Source organism: Embiotoca jacksoni, unplaced genomic scaffold (genome assembly GCF_022577435.1).
Source record: "Embiotoca jacksoni isolate LCO1_2020_lvr unplaced genomic scaffold, fEmbJac1.0.p SCAF_17, whole genome shotgun sequence".
Taxonomy (NCBI): Eukaryota; Metazoa; Chordata; class Actinopteri; family Embiotocidae; genus Embiotoca; species Embiotoca jacksoni.
In genome coordinates this window covers 9,418,216-9,437,595 of record NW_027185307.1, presented here as the reverse complement: position 1 = coordinate 9,437,595, position 19,380 = coordinate 9,418,216, and the positions used below count along the sequence as shown (strand labels likewise).

The window sequence follows — 19,380 nt, the reverse complement described above, 5'->3', positions numbered from 1 at the left end:
TAAAAGCAAGTATAAAAGCAATAACGACTTTGATTCAATTATAGTCGGTGAAAATTAAATTGAATGTTTTTATATTAATTTCAATACATATTACATAAAGATTAACAATATAACAATCTGTTAAAATTATATCTATCCCTTGTTTCTACCAGTGTACCATCAGGTCTGCAAGCAGAGTATGGTTAGGCTGTGTTGCTCTCAAGTATGAGCTAGTGAAGAGGCAAGGTGAAGTGAGGCGTGGTGAGGAGAGAAGATATATACAGTAATTCTGCTGGTGTGACATTTTCCCATAATCCCTCCCAAATGCCACCAGTGTCAGGAGACAGAGCGGATGGGAGGAGGAGGAGGAATGGAAAGTGTCAATTGCCACATTTCTGTTGACTATAAAGCAGCTGAAAAATCAGATTAACCTTTTTTCTCACCCTATAGATTAGTTTGCATGTGTTTGTCTGCTTCCGTGGACGTATGTAAAAGGTTTGATAAGCGTTGATCCAAGAAATGTCAGTGACAGTAATTACCATAAAAAGCAACAATTCAATGTTTAATTCCAAAGAACATGACTGATTCATTGTCGACTGCAAAAATCACAAGCAAAACACACAAATTGAGAAAATATCCTTTAACCACTCAACAGTTAACACATCTAAATGTTAGCCTTTACCTCCACATATGTGTATGCCATTTTTTGTTCCATTTATTTAAATGTTTGTGTGTATACACGTGTGTGTAAGCCTCATCCACATTTATCAAACTTTCTCTCTTTGCTCATCTTTGTATCTCCCAGGCCACAGATTTGGGATGAAGCTCACCTTAGCAGGGAGGAAGGCAGACACACAGCTTTGTTATTATCCCAAGGTCACACACACATACACACACACACGCACAAACAGATAGGCCACCTCTGAAAAAGAAAATAACTACAATGGGCAATTTACCCAGAACAGGCAGGGATGACGGCCAGGATACAGATGCATGCATGCGCGCGCGCACACACACACACACACACACACACACACACACACACACACACACACACACACACACACACACACACACACACAGCTGTGCCTCAGGCCAAGGTTCTGGCAATGCATCATTACCCTCCCTTGGAGGTGATTCCATATCCCAGCATGCATTTCTCATGTGGAGAGGAAATTACCCCTGGGCCGTGCTGAGAGCCAATAGAGTGTGTCCTCGCTCCTCTATCTGTCTCTCACTCTTCCTTCATCTCCTTTTTTTCCCCCTTTAAATCCCTTGCTCACCCTGTGACTGTCCCTTTTACACCTTTACTGTCCTCCATCCCTGAGTCACCCATTCTCCAACCCATCCTTTTATCTGTCTTTATCTATCTCCCATTGACATTTCATTTCTTTCTCCTTCTTCCATTTGTCTATGTCTGATGTAGTACACAGATAAATAACAAAGTATAAAAACACACTGATGACCTTTCTCCTTTCTGTCCAGCCCTGTCTGTCTTTCAGTTGAGCAGTTGTTTACAGTGAGGTTAAACATCCATGTTGCCCTTCTGTTATCCTCCAAAGGCAGGGAACAGGCAGAAAATGGACAACATTTTTCAATCTCCTTCTCAAGTGCTCCTTTCAATATATTCCCTGTTTCATAGATTCATACATGTAGAGTACATGGACAAGAGACATATAAATACTGATATTCACTATTAACACATAATACTAAAATTAATATCTTTGAGTGTTTGACTGCTAGTCAGATGCTACATGAGATTGTGGGAAATTTGAACAAGCATGTTGATTATTTTCATACACATAGACAAAGCAATTAATAAATGAATCAGTAACTTAAAAGGGAGATTAACTAATATGAAAATCACTGAAGACCTAAATGAAGGCATTTTCTTTCTCACCAGAAAAGTATTTCTGAAGCATGTTTCATGTAAAATGGTCAAGAGCAATGTGCAATCCTAGGCTTGAGAAATTATTTGAAATTCAACTGTAAAATGGATGAATATGATGCCTTTGTGTCTACAGAGTAATACAGACACCCAGTCAGCTCTGTATTTTGTAATAATCCAGTGAAAAAGTAAAAACAGAAAACAGAGCAGAAAGTTCTGTATTTAAGATTCATGTTAATAGCATGGTAGTGAAAGGTTTTTAGGAAATATTGCATGGTTGCTATGGTTATGCTATGTATAGACAGTAGTCAAAATTAGAACAATTGATACAAGCAGTAGCAATAGTTGTATTACTTGAGCAGCAGTAGTCACACTTTTTTTGATGGTGCTAAAATGTTCTGACCTCGTCAATTTGTGTCTCTGTCCATGGTGCTGAAACGTTCATGACCCAGTGACTTTGTGTCGCTGTCCATTGTGCTGAAGTATTTCAACCCAGTCGAACTTGTCTACTCCTTTTATGACAATGGAAGCATCAATCTGACTAGAACTATGTATCTTGGCTGATACAGGGTACTGAACCAATACCAGTATTTAATTAATGAGCTCACCGTGAGAGACAATTGTTCTTTTTTGTGGAAGGCAACATCAGGGTTGACTTAAACATTGCCTTGCTATTTTTGTAAAACGAAATTTAACAACTAAATACAAAGATAATGGCAGTATTACCGCCACCTCTTGGAGAACTTGTCGGCACTAGTCTGAAATACTTCCAAACAGTTGACACTTTGTTGTTAGCTTCCTCCCACTCTGGATATAATCACAGGGTATACGAGCACACTGCCGATGGATAACATAGTTTGTGCCAAGTTTGTGTTGATATTTGAGACACTGCACAATTTATTCCAATTTAATGGGAATAAAGCGAAAAGCACTCTTTACTGACATCCTACAGCTTTGTTGTAATCTTAGGGAGAAACTATTTAAGGAGTCATCTAGCAATCAAAAGAAAAGAATAAGAAAAACCTGATGGCAGAAGTAAAAGGAAGTGGGCTTTACCTACACTACTACAAGAGAACACCCGACTAAAGTCAACATTTTCCTCCACTACTCCCCATAAACAGCATGGTAACCTAATCTGCTTCCAGTTTACACAACAAAATCCCCAGGTGCATCGTATGGTAAACTGGGTACTGTGGATGTGAGTGGGTCTTACTTTCACTTAAGTGAGTATGGGATCCCCTGTTTGAATATAATCCAATGTTCAAGACCTACCACACACACACACACACGTATACGCACACACAGGCTTCCACTGCCTCAATTTCCATCTAAAGCAGGTATTCTATCTGTAGAGTCATACATAAACCATATGTATCCAAACACGCAGAGCAATGCACTTACACAAACAGAGAGTGGTCACAAGAAGGGAATACAGGGACTCACACACTCACACACAAACAAGTGCATATGAATAAATCTGGACACAAGTGACAAGAAGAGCAATCACTGCATAATATCTCTGTCACTCTCTGTTTCTTAGGCAGACATACACACACACACACACACACACACACACACACAAGTGTCCTTTGACACAGCCTTGGACACAAAAATGCACGCTACTTGTTCACAGACTCACACACACTCAGGCATGCTTACAGTCACCGCTGACCACTGCAGATTTTCCAAAAATAGAGTGATGTGTTCAGGCTGTGAGCCAACAAACACTGACAATAAATAGCGAGCAGTGACAATGACATGTCACACCACATCACATCACATCATATCAGGCTACTGTAAATAGCAATTTCATGTCAGCAGCTCAATTATATCTTGCAAATAATGGGGGCACAGGGAGTTTGCTTGAAATGCAAGGTTTTTGTACTTGGTTTTTATGCGTTTGGTAAAAGTATTGCTCAAATGCAAAGTGCTAAAAACAAAAAAAAAGAAAACAATCTGTATTGAATCAGTACAACCATTGTTGCTGGGTGAATATATTTGGATGTGAGGAGAAAATGCAGATGAAGAGCGTTTAATTTAAATGAGGGGAATTTGGTTTATCTTATCTTGAAGTGCTGTGTCTACGTTTCAGACTGATTGAGTGTTTGATTAGATAAGTCAAGCACATCCCCACAGTTGAAACAATACTGTAGTCTTGTTTTTGATCGCAATGTTATGACTTTTTCCCTCCTGTCAATCCTGTCAGTATTTAATCCAGTGAATTCCCCTCACCTTCTGTAACTCTCCCTTTATGATGTTTCTCACACTATTACATGGCTCCTAAGCTTCCAAGCTTTGAACAATAACCACTGGCCCCCACCCTCCTTAGGTCCCATCTTCCCTGAGTTAATGTTCATCTCCCTCTCATTCTCCCTCTAAGCCTTGCATCATTCCCTTCCTCCGTTCTTTCTTCTTCTTTTTCAATCTCTCAAGGTATGTCTTATTCCCTAAACAAATGTCTATCTGCGCTTCCTTCCCTCATTTAAAAAAACTAGTTTATTTTTTCCCCTTCATTATTGTTTTTTGCCTTCCTTTCTTACCATGCTTCTTTTATTGGTTCTGCTAGTCTGTGCTCAACATTTTTTTCATCATTTGGTGGCCAACATTGTTTTTAATATTCATTTCAAGAAGTGAGAATGTCTCTTCCCAGAGAGAGCTATTTATTCACCTCCTTCTGTTTTGATCTTCATCTTCTGCATTTTTCTGTTTCCCTACAATTTGCTCCTCCTCTCTTTATTTCCCACCGTCTCTACTTCCCACTCTTTCTCCCTCCTCTCCAGTATTGCGCATTAGCCCTCCCCCTCTTTAGCTTCATCTTCAATAATTCCATCTTCCCTCCCTCCTCCCTCCCTCTATCTATCCTTCTCCCTCTCTTCCTCCTCTCCTCACTCCCATCCATTAGCGGTTATTGAGTTTTCTCTTTGTGTCGCTGTCATCACCTCTGCCCTACTATACTCACTCTTCTGCAACTGGAATAGCACCAAACTGTGTTACTGCCTACCGAACATGCCTACCGAACATGCGCATAATGCAAGTTGGGCATAGACATTTCGATAAAAATACATCGTCTCCTCTTAAATACACATTGCATTCCCTCTCTCTCTCTTTTTCTCTCACACACACAGATATAACCTCTGCCCTCACTCAGAGTTCCTTGTCTCTAATATCTGCTAACCCATTTAGCACTTCATGTTAGCTCAACTAGATCCAATTACAACAAGGGAGAGAGTGAAGTTTGAGTAGGAGGCCATTTAACCTCCTGACAAGGGAAATGGAACACACGTTGTAGGTCCAATTCAATGATATTAAGTACAGTAAGATGATTGAATATAAACACAGAAAGGTTTTAGAGATTCAAAATTAGATATTTAAAGACATTTCACAACAACTCAGATGAATATTGAGATCACTACATGGGCATAATAGGATAGAATAAAAGAAGATTAACTGAACAACAGGAAATTGACAGGAGATGTTATATAAACATGGGGTATATATATTTTTATAGAATTATATATCTCAATAGTCATATAGTAAGTGGACATTTTTAAATCCCCAGGACTTTCTTCTGGCCTTTTTAAAAACCAAAACTATAAATCAGTACTGTTTGCAAACTAGTATGTTGCTGTATTTCAACGGCCTCAAAATAACTCAGAATAATACATAGGATTATTTAAGTTTGTTAAAATAGTCTTTTTGTATTTGGATGTAGAACAATGTGTTCACATGTATGGGGATATGGTATTTGGGATTCAGATAATAAAACATTGTACTGCTATGGAAATCCATTCATTACTACATTCTCTTTTCTAGTTTTATGCACTTTGGCTACCTGTGGAGATCATGGCTGTCTTAGATGAAAAGCAAACAACAAGCTGAGTTTAAAGCATGTTCACACCTTCAGGCCTCGGTGAATGTAGTTGAAATTTGAATGAATATCTTTGTAACTTCTAATTAAATAAAAATGTATTAAACTCTGCAGGGAGCATTCAATACTACAAGAGCTTTGTGTTGAATTGGAACTGTGTACAAAATGGTTGCATTTCTAAAATGTATTGTTGCATTGTCTAATATGAGGTGTAAAAGGAGGACTAATAAGATTTCTGTCTGGATGTGTGCAGCAAAGTGTATGAAGCCTGAAGCAGTGATGTAAACAAAGTGATCTCCTATGTGTACTTGTGCATAGAAGTAAGTGTGCTAATGACTCCAGTGGGCTGATAATAAACACTTTCTTGCAAGGACAGGAAAAATAACAGTTTGTGTACGCCTGAGTGGGTTTGTAAACTAAATCTATTTGCTAAACCAACTCCTACATTGCCTCATTTTTAAAGATAATAAAATGTATCAAACACTGAGCCTGTGGTGAATTGTGTTATTGCAAACTGAATCTCTGTTTACTTTTCACTCCGAATGTCTATATTTCATATTTTAGCTCTTTCCTTCTGGGTTTAGGATTCTGGAAAAATGTGGGTGTGATGTAAGGAGGCCAAATTTTGATGAAACAGAAAAAAAGTGTATGCAATATCCACACAGAGTTACAGTCTCATATTTGAACTAATATAACGTGATTACATGTTAGACGTTTTTATTTTCTTTGTTCTAGCGGATTAGACAGTAGAGACAGCAAACATTGAAAGACTCTCTTCTATACTGCACAGTGATGAATGGCAACAAACAAATCAATGTATGAAAACAACAATTTAATCTGTCCAGCTATATCAATAGATTGGCATATTCGGGCGCTAGTATTTTTTTTCCCATTATTAATATCTTGGTGTGATATTGCAATCTGTGACCTGGGTTCACATCTTGCTCCCAGTGTCTCTTTCTAGCTACTGTTACAACGGTTTATGTTGTTGCTGTCTGACTAATCTGCCTTTGTCACAAACCTGTCTGGTGCAGATACAGCTGACCCAAAACAAAACATACTGTTATTGCTGCTCTGCCTCTTGCTGTATTCAGGGGGAATACAAACAATAAAATGCAGTCCACAAACTGTGCAGAGTGCAAACAACAAATGGTTCAAAAACTTTGTGAGAAACTGTGTGAATATAAAAACATAAGACAGTTTTGCCTTTTAAAAAAGTGAACAAGCAAAATGTCAGTCAACAAATGACCAGATGACATAAACATTTTGGGAATTCTGTATTATTTGCTAAATTAAGTACACCAGTCACCGCGTGGGAACATTAGAAGTAATTGGTGTTGTCAATCACACTACATTAAAAATAAACCTCCGTCGCCTCATTATTAGTGAGATACTTCATACAACTTCATAAGGCTGAAGAATCTTGCGGGGGATTATACCTTCATCTGACTAGGCACATGTCATTCGATCATTTTTTGTCTTTCCTTGCCATTGTTTTTAATAATTCTCTCCCACTCACTCTCTGTTGTTCTTTCATCTCTGTCTCCTATTATTTCTCTCTTCCTGTGATTGACAGCTGCTGCTGAGACTTGATCCACACGTCTCAGTCCCTCTCGTTCAGTAATTAAAGGAATTATACATCAAGAGTCCTGTGAAATATGTACATTATAAATAAAGAAGGGAGAGTGAGCTTTGCTTAATTGCGGAGACAAGAGGATGGAAGTGATCACAGCCCAGTAGGGCTCTTTAACACACAGCATGACACTAAGGGAGGAGAAAAAGAGCTCCAAAAGCAAACTGTGCGTGACTGGAGTAACACAGTGTTTCGTTAGTTGTTTTTTCTTTGCACATATGAGGAAAGACAGTATTTAAAACAAAAACAAAAAAGAGTTCAATCTGGCTCAACTTTTGTTGTGTGGCAATGTGACATCTTCTATACAAATGAAATGTAATTGGTGTTTACTTCACACACCCTCATGCACACAACACACACCCCACATCGCCCCTTTCATCCTACCTGGGGTCTTTTTGAATCGAGTCGATGGAAGGTGAGCGCTGCAGGCTGCCTTCGGGCGGCAGGGCAGGTCCAGACTTGCTGTAGGGTGATTCCACTACCGAGGGGCAGTACTGCAGGGTACGGTAGGGATCCGCCACATAAGGATCTGAGCCATATACATCTCCACCACCTCCGCTGGAGGTGTAGCCTGGCCCCACTGTGGCATAGTTGTTGTTCCCGCCGCGGCTGTAGTTTCCTGTGCCTGTGCCGTGGCTTCCTGTGCGCTGCAAAGGGGCGGAGTCGACACCAGGGGAGGAGGGTGCTATGGTGGGAAAGTAGGGACAGAGGACATAACTTAGGTCATGGACCTGGTCATGGACACGCATGGTCAGGTCTACTAAGGAGAGTGAAGGGGTGGAGAGAAGGAAAGGAGGCGAAAAGGGAAAGGACACGAGCACGGGAGGAAAAGCAGAGGCAAACACAGAAATGAACAGGTTGTTGAAAAAAACAACTAGATATAGATAGATAAAAAAAATTTGGGCTCCCGCCCATGATTAAAAGAGAGAAAAAAAGTTTTGTACACAACTTTGAGTTCATGATTTCAGACAAAGAATGCCATAAAATACACTGAAAAACTTACCATCAAATACATGGATATTTTTTTTTATTTTTTTATAATTTATGGACTAAGACGTATTAAAACCGTGTAATTTTTGCAGAGCACAGAGATCATGACAAAATAGTTCAAAAAAACAGTGGCCTTGTAAAACTCAACAGTTTCCACAACACAGAGGTTACAAACCATATTAGCTTTGTCACACAGATGACTCATTAGCCCGTCATTCCACTGCAATGAAAATTGCATACTTTGCTGCGAAGTCTCTTTGTGAGTTGCAACAGGACAACCTTGGAAACTTTTTCTGCACAATGAGACATCTGCCTGGTGAGAAATAAGGACCAAAATGTACCTAAAATATGAACAAATAAAGAAACAAAACATGAAGCCAATTCTCTTCAGAGTGACTTGGAAATTGAATGGGGATTTGCTTGAGGATGAAAGCAGCCTGCAGGAGCACAGTCACTGTCACCTTCCTTCCCTGTTGTGTTGGAGCAGCGGGATCTGTGATATATCAAGGTCTTAATGTGAGTCTGGGACCCTCATTTCCCTGGCTGTAAAAACACAGAGTTTCTGTGAGGGGGGGATCCATCTCATCTGTCATTAGAACCAAGGTGTATGTACACTGAAACACACACATGCAAAAACACCATAAACGTGTTCTTTGGGGAGTCAGCGATAAATCGCAGAGCCTTGAAATCAATATGTGGCCACGTGATTAACTAAAGCTTTAGCACAGACCAGCGAGACTCCTCTCACAAGGAGAATTAGCCTTTACAACGTGTCTGGATGGGGAAAAAAAAAAAAATCACACAAACCAGATTACACACGCAACATAAATATGCTAAATCAGTCTGTGGAGAAAATTAACAAGACAACTTAAGGCTCGTGAATACGAGTGTGTGCTGAGGTTGAGGGTCTCATCGTTATGTGACCAACAAACTTGCTCTTTAGCGCTGTCTTGAGTGCTGGCATTTACTTGACCTTCACAACCCTTTTATCGCTGTCTTCTCTCTCTCTCTCTCTCTCACACACACACACACACACACACACACACACACACACACACACCTGATCAGGCCAACCTGTTTGTTACATGAAGCAGATTAAACCATTCCTTAACAATCATTTTCCAAAGCTCTTATTTAAATTATTCACACCATGCCTGGTAAACTCTATTGGTTGTCCGATGGGCGTCACAACCAACCTTGTGGATGATGTAACCACATTAGCATATTTTTATTTCCTGACTCTAAAATCAGGTTTCCGAAAATCCTTTACCAACCAGACAGCGAAAAAAGTCAAGTTTCAGACTCTGCTATGCAATGCCCATGAGGCTAAAGGCTGTGTGAGCTCTTCTACTGATGCCCTAAATTTGAGAAAGATCCAAAGAATTAGGCAGGGAAAGAGAAACAGAGCGAGAGCCTGGGAAAAGAAAGCTGAGAAATGAGGGATAGAGCTGCAGTTTAGAAAAAAAAAAAAAAAAGAGTCAGCCAACGGAGGGGAGAAGGAAGAACAAGCGGCAATGGAGGGAGCGACAGTAGAGGCGCATAAAACAGAGGGTATAGCAGGGTAATGAAGCAGAGTTACTCCCATCAGAAGCAAATCCCTGTCTTTTCTGTACTCTTTAAATGGTGTTTGTGGTGTGTCTGTCTTTCTGAACGTCTCATTAGTAGCCGGGGCTTTAGGCTAACACCACCAGTGTCAGTGTGCACTCACCCAGAGACGTGAGACCCACATAAAACAAACCTCAGAGCAAAAGTGGGGGTGGGAAAACAGTGAAAAGAAGAGAGAAGGAAAAAACAAACATACACACACAAACACAAAAAATGTCCAGTCAAATTATTTTTATAGTCTGTGCTGTGACCACTGAATGGGATTGTCCCTGGCTACAAGCTGAAATAGGAAAGTGAAGGAAAGCAAGAGTGATAGAGAGCGATGTTAGGGAACATAAAGATAGCGAAATCCCCCCAAAAATGTTCCGCCAAATTACTGTTTTGAGCCCTTCCTTTTATTTTTACATTCTGTTATTCTGTATTCAGCCTGCCCACACCTCTTTATGCATTTCATTCTCCTTTTCACTCAATCTTTCTGTCTCCTCTCCCTCTTTTCTTCTCCTACTTTAAGTAAATGGTGTGCTGCTGAATTTATCATTTGCTCTGGTAATGGTGTGTTCTGACTAATGACTTGACCTGTGGGGCCAATATTGCCTGGCAAATCAGGATGTGGGTGCCTGTTTATCATTCTATGTCTGTTTCTCACTGTGCGTATTCTTGTACTCCTTTCCTTTCGAGAACAAACTGGGGTGGTAGACCTTTGGAGTAAAGACATTTTTGACCAAACTAGAAGCAAAGACTGTGTAAATTAGGAGTATATTTTCAGATTAGACAAAATCAAATGTAGGGTTAAAGTTAAGAATGTCATTTCAAGTTAAAGTTTGTATTTGGGGTTATGGAATGATCAAATAGATGAAAGGTCCTTATGAGTATAGGAAGACAAAGGTATCAGTGGGAGAGTTTGTCTTTCAGGAATTTGCTGAACACCAGCACAAGGCAAACTCACTGTGCTGTTTCATGAAATATTAAACAAATCATGAAACGTGCCGCGTGTGCGTATAGCAGTAGACACACACATGCACACCTTACGCTCTGGCAGCGTGAAATTGTGTTTTAGAGGAAATAAAAAGGCGGGTGGGTCTTTGTATTCCCATGCTTCAGCGAAGAGTAAACAAATCGTGGCTGCGCTCCTGCTGGCAGATTAGCGAAGGGAAGGGAAACTCTATTAGTCGTTTGACACAGTGATACCTCTGCAATTAGCCAGTCGGCTGAGGGGCCACCTCGCTTTGAGCACGCCGGGACTTTTTCTTTGGGCTGCTGCGACTTGGGAGCCCGTGCTGAATGTACAAGAGATAGAGGAAATAGGGTGGGTGGGAGAAAGAGACGGGGAAAAAGACTAGGGGGGGATCAAACCAATCCTTCAAGCTTTCCATGTCCATCCTAACTTCTCATTCTTTCATCACTGACTGCATTTCCTTTGGTCATACTCTGTCTCTGTCACTCTTTCTCTCCATCACTCCCATGCCCTTTTCTCTTTCCTTGCTTCTTTCCTCTAGATGTGTCCCTCTCTGTCTTTACCGCCATCCATCTTTTTTTTCCTCACGCATTTCTTTTGAAACATCCCCTTTGAATTGAACTGCCCTCCCCTTCTTTTAACTGTAGCGTACTCCCTCCCTGCCTCCATTTTTTTTTTTTGTCTGCCATCCTCTGTCCATCATCAAATCATTTCATGTTTTTTTGCTCCCTTTCTTCCCTCACACCCTTCTGTCTCTCTATCGCTCTCCCTCTATTGTGGTTGTAGTAGACTATGTGATCAGAGCTGAGGACATGTCCTTTCTCTCGACACGCTTCAGTGCTCAGCACGATTACACAAAACCCCTCAGTAGAGCCTCTATCTCTCTCAGATACACAAACTCACAGTGACGCCACCAGCGCACAAACATGGGTTTACAAATATGCAAGTGATTGACATGGACTAAACATGGATGACTGTAACACATCTTTTTCTCATTTTTTTAAGGTCATTCAACAGCATGCATTCACAACCTTGCCAGCAGTAGCCATGGATGAAGCACACATGCAAAGACCAAAACACACTCACAAACACACGCACGCACTGCTTGGATGTGGAGGAGAGTAAGGATTAGTTTCTCCCTCTGTTTATCCCTGGGAGAGCCTCCTGGCCAGCACACAGCTCTTGATGTTCCTGAGCTGGAAGCATTGGAAGACCTACATGCACAAACACCGCACAAAACGCACACAAATGCCCTCCCTTGCACTTTCAATATTATCAAGTATACAATGTTTTATAGTGTGGAAGCTGTAGGACACTTGTTGCTATGGGTCAAGGTGCCTTGAGTTTCTCCAAGTGTGCCACTTAGACACAGCAGGGGCTCCAGGCCAGTGGCTGCTGCTAAATGTTCATGCTGTGAGGGGACAATAGTGAATGTCAGAAAAAGAGGAGTTTATTTTTTCTCAAACTTAAATGTTCCCCATTCAGCCACTACATGTGATACACATGTATGGCAGAAACATACTAATAAAACATAGTTTTCTGAAGTTTGCTGTTCATCTCATTTCTCAAAATCTTATTTTTGCTAATTGCCATAATAATTTAAATGTACTTTGTCTCGGAGATTTTGTTATGTCTGTTTTGAGCCACTGAGTTGCTTTGCTGTCAATAGATCATGTACACGTGAGCTTTGCTTGCCTGCAGTAGCATGATGTCACTTTTGAAAAGAACATTTGCAGCATTCACATTCACATCAGTGTCACAAGATGAGGAAATGTTTGTGACTTTATAGCTTAAAACTGAATAAACTGTAATTGCAACACGCCAAATAGGACAAATGGATAGATACCACACTTCACTTGACTTAATGACAGTTCAATCTCTGGTCTAATGAAGGCAGTGAAACTGTAGTATGGTTTGCTAAGAACGAGAAGGTGACGAGGGGCACACACAGATGTAATATACAATGTACACAGCAATAAACAGTGAATCAAAGAATGAATAAAATGTGATTTAAACAGCAACCTTTCTTTTGATTCAATGAAGAGAGTCAATTCTGCTTTTGTGATGACTTAATATCTGTGATCTCTGAGGACAAAAATAAATGAATGTTTCTTTCTGCAGTTATGAATTAATTACGGCGGCAGAATATGCTAATCATGTAAATTGAGATAGTATTGGATGGAAGCATGTGTGTATCTGTGTGTGTTTCTGTGTATATATTGTGCTTGTGGTTGTGACTACTGTGTGTGTGTGTGTGTGTGTGTGTGTGTGTGTGTGTGTGAATGTGCACATATAAACACTTTTCACATATGTGGGGAGTTTGTAATTTATTTTTTTTATTAGAGGTTGATGCCGGGTGACTAACTTAAAATTATATTTAGGAAATGCCATATGTTTTCCCAGCAGAAAGAATTTGTGCTGATCTGTCGGGTAAGTCAGATGCTTTGAGCTGGTAATTAAAGCTTTCTGAGGCTTCAGCAAAAACCTCACTGTAAATTTAAGCTACAATATAAGTCACCTAGATTCAGCGTATGAATTAAGTTGCCGTCCACTTAGTTCAACAGTACTGTGGATTATAGTTGCAATGCCTGTCACAATTCGGTTCATCTGTTTTAAAAAAACAGATTGCTACTGGGGAATTTCAGCTGATAATGCAGAGAAGTAGATACATTTCTTTATCATCTCCTTCTGTAGTCCCTTTTTGTTTCCTGCCTTAATTAAATTGAGATTAGACATTGTCTTTCAATAGAGAGCTGGCTGCATTATGACAGTCTGGGCATTTAACCAGCACAAACACTTTGACAATGGAGTAAACCTCACATTATAAGTAAATGCAAATTCACACCTTCTTTTTTGTTTGTTTGCTGGTGTTCAAAAGACAGTAGGTACATTAATAGACCAGCAGGATGTGCTGAAATTGATCCTGGCTAAACAAACCTAATCTAACCTGACATCAGAGAGAGCCAGGTGGGTGGCACACCAAAGTGACTGGGGACAAGCTTCAGCCAAAAGGCCTAACAATGTTTCACTGCTTTAGTTTCCTGCACTGAGGATTTATCAGGCACTAACTGAAATAGACCCGGTGATTCACATCTATGGATACTTGTCTATGTCAAGCGCTACTTGGCTTGTCTTAACTATCATCAGCACGCAACTATATCGTGTGTTATGGTTTGCCAGACCGCCCATGTTTCAAAACTGTTAGGCTGATGAACTTTTTAGGTTTACTGAATGAATGTGACTCCTGAAACTGATTGGGCCACGGTGTTACAGATTGATGCTTCTTTTACCTCATAAACAATCTTTGACAGAGTACAGACTGCAGAGAGCACACAAACCATTTCATTTGGGCCTGTCATCAAGTTACTTGTGGATTTACCATGAATTAGTGGCAGTGGATATTGACCTTCCACCAGCAAAGTTTGTCATTTCAAACTGTAAAAGTGATGATCAGCACTTCCTGGATGTTCTGTACACTTTGTTCATACACACTGTAATTTTCACTCACTGCATACTTGCAGTGTAGACTCTGGCTGTCACGCAATGCACAATATATGCCAGGTGAACTGTGCAACAATAAATATAGAGCCTTGGCCTTGACACCTGTTATTACAGTGTTTACCAAATCATCATGCGCCTTATTTGTTGAAATCAATTAAAAACTTGTAGATGTAAAAGTCAAATAATAATTGCAAATAAATGTATTTAGATATTGTACAGTAACAAACTTGCTTGCAGTAACTCATCGTCACCCATTTTCACTTTCTGACACTTTATTTAGTAACATACTAAACTCTGTTAAAAAAAAACATGCAATGTATGGAGCCATGCACATGTATGTAAAAGGCCCAAACAGTGTATAAATATGTAAATCTCCAGCTGCAACAAACATGCACACAGACAGTCCAACTGGCTATGATTAGTATTATAAACCTCCTTTGGACACTGGAGGACATGAACCAGATTAAAGGGAGCCTTTCCTTTCTCTTCTTTGTTTTCAAGGATCTGTCACTTTCTGTCCTTAAAAGGAGACCTGAACTTTTCTTGCCTTCTGGTCACACGACGTACAGTAACTGCAGCCTCGCTCCAGTCCTCTTTCTCTTTACCCATTCCTCCCTCCTTCTTTGGGCTGGTTTTCTCTATTTCTCTATTTCTCTCTCTCTCTCTCTCTCTCTCTCTCTCTCTCTCTCTCTCTCTCTCTCTCTCTCTCTCTCTCTCTCTCTCTCTCTCTCTCTCTCTCTCCTCTCCATCACTCTCTCTGTTCTGTTCCCCTCATTAGGGTGTCAGATCTCATTACAGAAGGGAAACAGCCGATTTAAAGGGAAAAGCAGATTGCTTTAATGGTTTGATGCAAATCCTCCCTCATATTTCCCCCCCCCTCCTTTTTACAGTGCATGTGTGTATGTGTGCACACTCAAATGGGCAAAAGGAACCTATGCCATAGAGCTGGAAAATCAAGCAAACATGATCCTGCTTTGGAGAAACGCCACAACACACACACAGACTTGGAATTATGTAACAGAGTTGATTCCTTGTCATGAGAACTGCATACATTTCAGCTCTGAAACCTAATGAGGACGTATCGGTAATATGAGTTCAAATATTTTATAATTTCTCAACCCCACAGCCTTTACAGAAAAAAAAAAAAAAGGGTCCATCATCCATTAGGAAAGGAGTCAGAAGACTGCTATAGCTAAAGCTTTAGAGACTGGCAGAAGCTACAATGCATCACACGAAAAAGACCGGTCAAACCTGACAGTACATGCCAAACTTTTACACAGACATTAAAAGAAAAAACAGGCTTTGGACACATTATGTCATTTATATAAATGTGGCCTCTATTTGGTTGCTTCAAAATGTTTAATATCGATTTGTGTGAATATGTCACCTGCAAAGCCTCACAGAAACATACACCTAAGAATCGTTTATCTCAAGTAATGTTTAGAACATCCAAGATGAGGCTCATCATTTTCAAAACCTGGAGGAGATGCATAATAAAGCACTTATCATGGTGCTGTCTGGTTGCCACTTGATAAAGTACAAACATTTAAACCAACAGGCGTGACCAAAGTAGAGTTTCTGTACAGACTGAAAATGTGTTGTAAATTATCACACTTTTTTTTAACAACAGCTGGGCATCATTTGGTTTTCTAGTGCTGAGTATAGTTGAGAAAAATAACTTTGTTTTTAGTGAAGCTTAGTGATTAGTGATTTTCAAAGAATTTGTACCTGTCTCATCTATAGATACTGGAAGGAGTGCTGTTAAAATACATAACATCCCTTATCAACAGCAATAGCTCACCCTTGTTACTAGAAGCACCTGACAAATAGCAGTTGCACTGAATCTACCCCATTCCCACTGTCGCCACCTGAGCTACGTGTAGGCCTAATGTTAAGCTATTAAAGAGAAAAAGAGACACATCCATTCAGAGCTGCTGTTATTCCCAGTGGTTAGAGTCATTAATATAAGCCAAGATAGCCTTCATGACACAAGGAGGGATTGTACAAAGCCAAAAATGTAAGAACAAAGGCAGGAGGAAAGGAAGAAAAAGGTAGAAAACAAGGAATGGGAGGTCAGAGAAAAGGGAACAAGAAGAGAGAATGACAGCATGGAAGAAGTAAAAGAAAGAGAATGGGATGTAAAAAGAAGAAAAGAAACATCAAAGGCAGTGTGACATATAATCGAGAGAATGGACTGATGTCACAAACAAGGAGAGCAAGTGAAGCAAGAAAGTAAAAGCATAGTGACCTAGTGAAGTAGAGACTGCTTTTAAAAATATAGAAAGTCTTACTGGCAATAATTTGAACTTGGTCCAGAATGCATGTGCATGCACAAGAGACGCTGTGGCCTTGCAGGAATAATTGCTTAAAATAGGCTACATTAACCTGCAGTCCTCTGGGGCGCTGCCCTGGTTTAATCCAAGAATGAAACACCACGCGCCATTGCCTACACACACGCGCAGTGCAAAAACGCACACATACACACTCGTACTCCCACAACAATGTATGTGCAAGGGCTGTGCAGAGAGCAAAGGACAGTGAGGAGGGTGAGACAGCAGCCGACAAGAAGTCCTAAAGAAGGGTGTGTACGTGGGAGAGAGAGAGGTTTGATAAGATAAAGGCATATATATGGAGCAGATGTTTAGGAGCAACTTATTCCAAGATTTCCTTCACTTGTATTTGGACGCAGTGACAATGCTGTTAAAGTAACACTCGCACCAACAATTAGAAGTGAGAAGAGACGAGTTGGGAGCTGACCGGTTAAACAAATGCCAGCGTTGTAAACTCAACCTGACTGAACTGTCAGTGTGTTGTCAAACTGCTGTCCACTGTGCTCGAGGAAAATGCCTTCCAGAGACTACAGAAATGCTGGCTGGTGGAGGGGGAGAGTTGCAGTGAGAGCTCCTCAAAATATAAAATAAATCAGAGCTTTTTTAAAGAGCAGTACTGTGAAAACATACATCATTGTAGCAGAATGTGTACAAATTATTTGTAACCAAATTAACTGCACCAACAAAATTATTTTATTTTATTTGGAGTAGAGCCTTCACCCCACTGTGTCGTCTTCATGTCCTGTTTGCTCCCTGTCCCCATTTCTTTCCACCTGTCTCTCAGTCCTAAACTGGGTCAGGAAACAACCAATCAGTACTTGTATAATTAGAGTCCCTTTAATTGATTTTGTTGTATAATGCAGCTCCTCTTCATAGTTAAGTGTCCAGTTAAGTAATGTGATGCCACATGCTCTCAATAAATACTCTGGGCTTCATTTGACCGCCTTGTTTAAAATTAGACTGACTGTGCACCACATAACAGACCCACTGACTACGACTTTTCAATTTTTTGACATACCCACACAAACGTCTCGCTACTCTTTCAAGCAGGGAATGACTTATAGCCTTTATTACATTGATCCATGCCAGCTTAATGAACCAATAATGTGAGGCTGTCATTGCTAAGAAAAGGCACTATAGGATAATTAATGACTTACTGCTCACTATGTCAGCACAGCCCTTATCAATTCATTATGTGCCATCACTCTGTGTATTATGAATCCTTATTAGACAACCTCCCATTCACTGCACATGCTATTCACATGCATTTTAAAACGTGCTGCGTTGATGCCAAGCCTAAATTCAACAGCTCAGTGGATTTGTGCCGCTGTTTATCTTTGGTGTGTTTATTTACCACGATAGTTTCTCGGGCCTAACACAGTGGGGGGAAAATTGCATTTGAGGTAAGAAAAAGCTGATGGACTCTGATGGAGCTCCAACAATATAAGACAATCTATTAAAATAGTGTATCATAGGAGAAGCACATTGTAAATGTCAAGCGTTGCAATTACATCCACACGGTCTAATCCAGTCTATTGATTTCTGTAGCTGCAGTCCAAATTTCCTTTGTGATTTTTCTTATACCCATCTATTGAAACTACAAATACAAGGCGAAGTAAATTATAGATAACAGTGGATCCTCTCTGTATACTTCTGTCGCACACTTATTTATTAATTTCTGATTGTACAGACAATACTATCAATGTATGAATTGTTCACAATTCCACTCAGATTAATCAAAGCAATACCCCTCAAGAATATGAGCAAACTTGATGACCGAACTCAAAAATGTACTTGAAAAGCTGTGCTCTGCGCTTAAAGGCAATTCTCACTCCTTTCAAGTGAATCAAACTGATCAACTCAAACGCCAGTCTAGGGTGGCATATTTACTGCCATGATTCTGACCCAAATGCTAATGATAGCTATTAAAGCTAGGCTGGTTAATGACATCGAGGGAGCTGTGAACGTGGTGTGACCGACTTGGGTGTTTTCATGTGGATATGATACCGTAATGGGATTAACATGGCGTACCTAAACCCACATTGAGATAAGCTCAATGAGGCCCTATTAAAAATACACTGCTGGCAACAATGGAGTTGTAGAGGGAGAGGGTGAGAATGAGTGCGTGTGACTGCGTGAGTTTGGTAGGAAATGTGTCCAAACGTGCTTCATTGCCAATTTCAAAAACGATTCACACATAACTTGGGCTTTTAAATAACAAAAGGTTTGGTTATGGCCTTTTCTATACTCCTTATTCTTCAGCTATTGTGTGTTTTCTTGATTTTGCTCCAGTTGGATACAGGATTGTATACAAAGCACATAAATTGTGTCTTAACTGCAACAGGAAAATGATTCTGGACATTCACATCGTGAAAAATAGTGATATGAAGACTGATTAACAATGGGAAATAAACTAATTAAAATCTTAAAAATTTCAAAAAAAACATTTCTTCTCACAAGTTTAGCTGCTGGATGTTAAAATATGTTTTGCCACAACTAATGTAAAATATTCAAGGGCAAAGCTTCAATTTTAAAATATGGAGAAGTTGTAAGATATATTTTAAGTTTTAAAAAAAAGACACCTAATTGGTGTGAAAACATTGTAAATGCGTCAACATTGGCTTGTGAAGA

At 40.0% G+C, this 19,380-nt stretch overlaps 1 protein-coding gene across 5 annotated transcripts in view; it reads right to left on the bottom strand.

Annotated features, from left to right (window-relative positions):
• ctnnd2a (catenin (cadherin-associated protein), delta 2a) overlaps positions 1-19,380 on the bottom strand; it is a 234,914-nt gene that overhangs the window by 90,277 nt on the left and 125,257 nt on the right. For 3 of the 5 annotated variants that reach the window (XM_069151523.1, XM_069151526.1, XM_069151524.1), the window contains exon 12: positions 7,753-8,128. In XM_069151523.1, the coding sequence (XP_069007624.1) occupies positions 7,753-8,128 (376 nt within the window). The remainder of the gene's footprint in view (positions 1-7,752; positions 8,129-19,380) is intronic. The other 2 variants (XM_069151525.1, XM_069151527.1) reach the window with 1 other exon arrangement.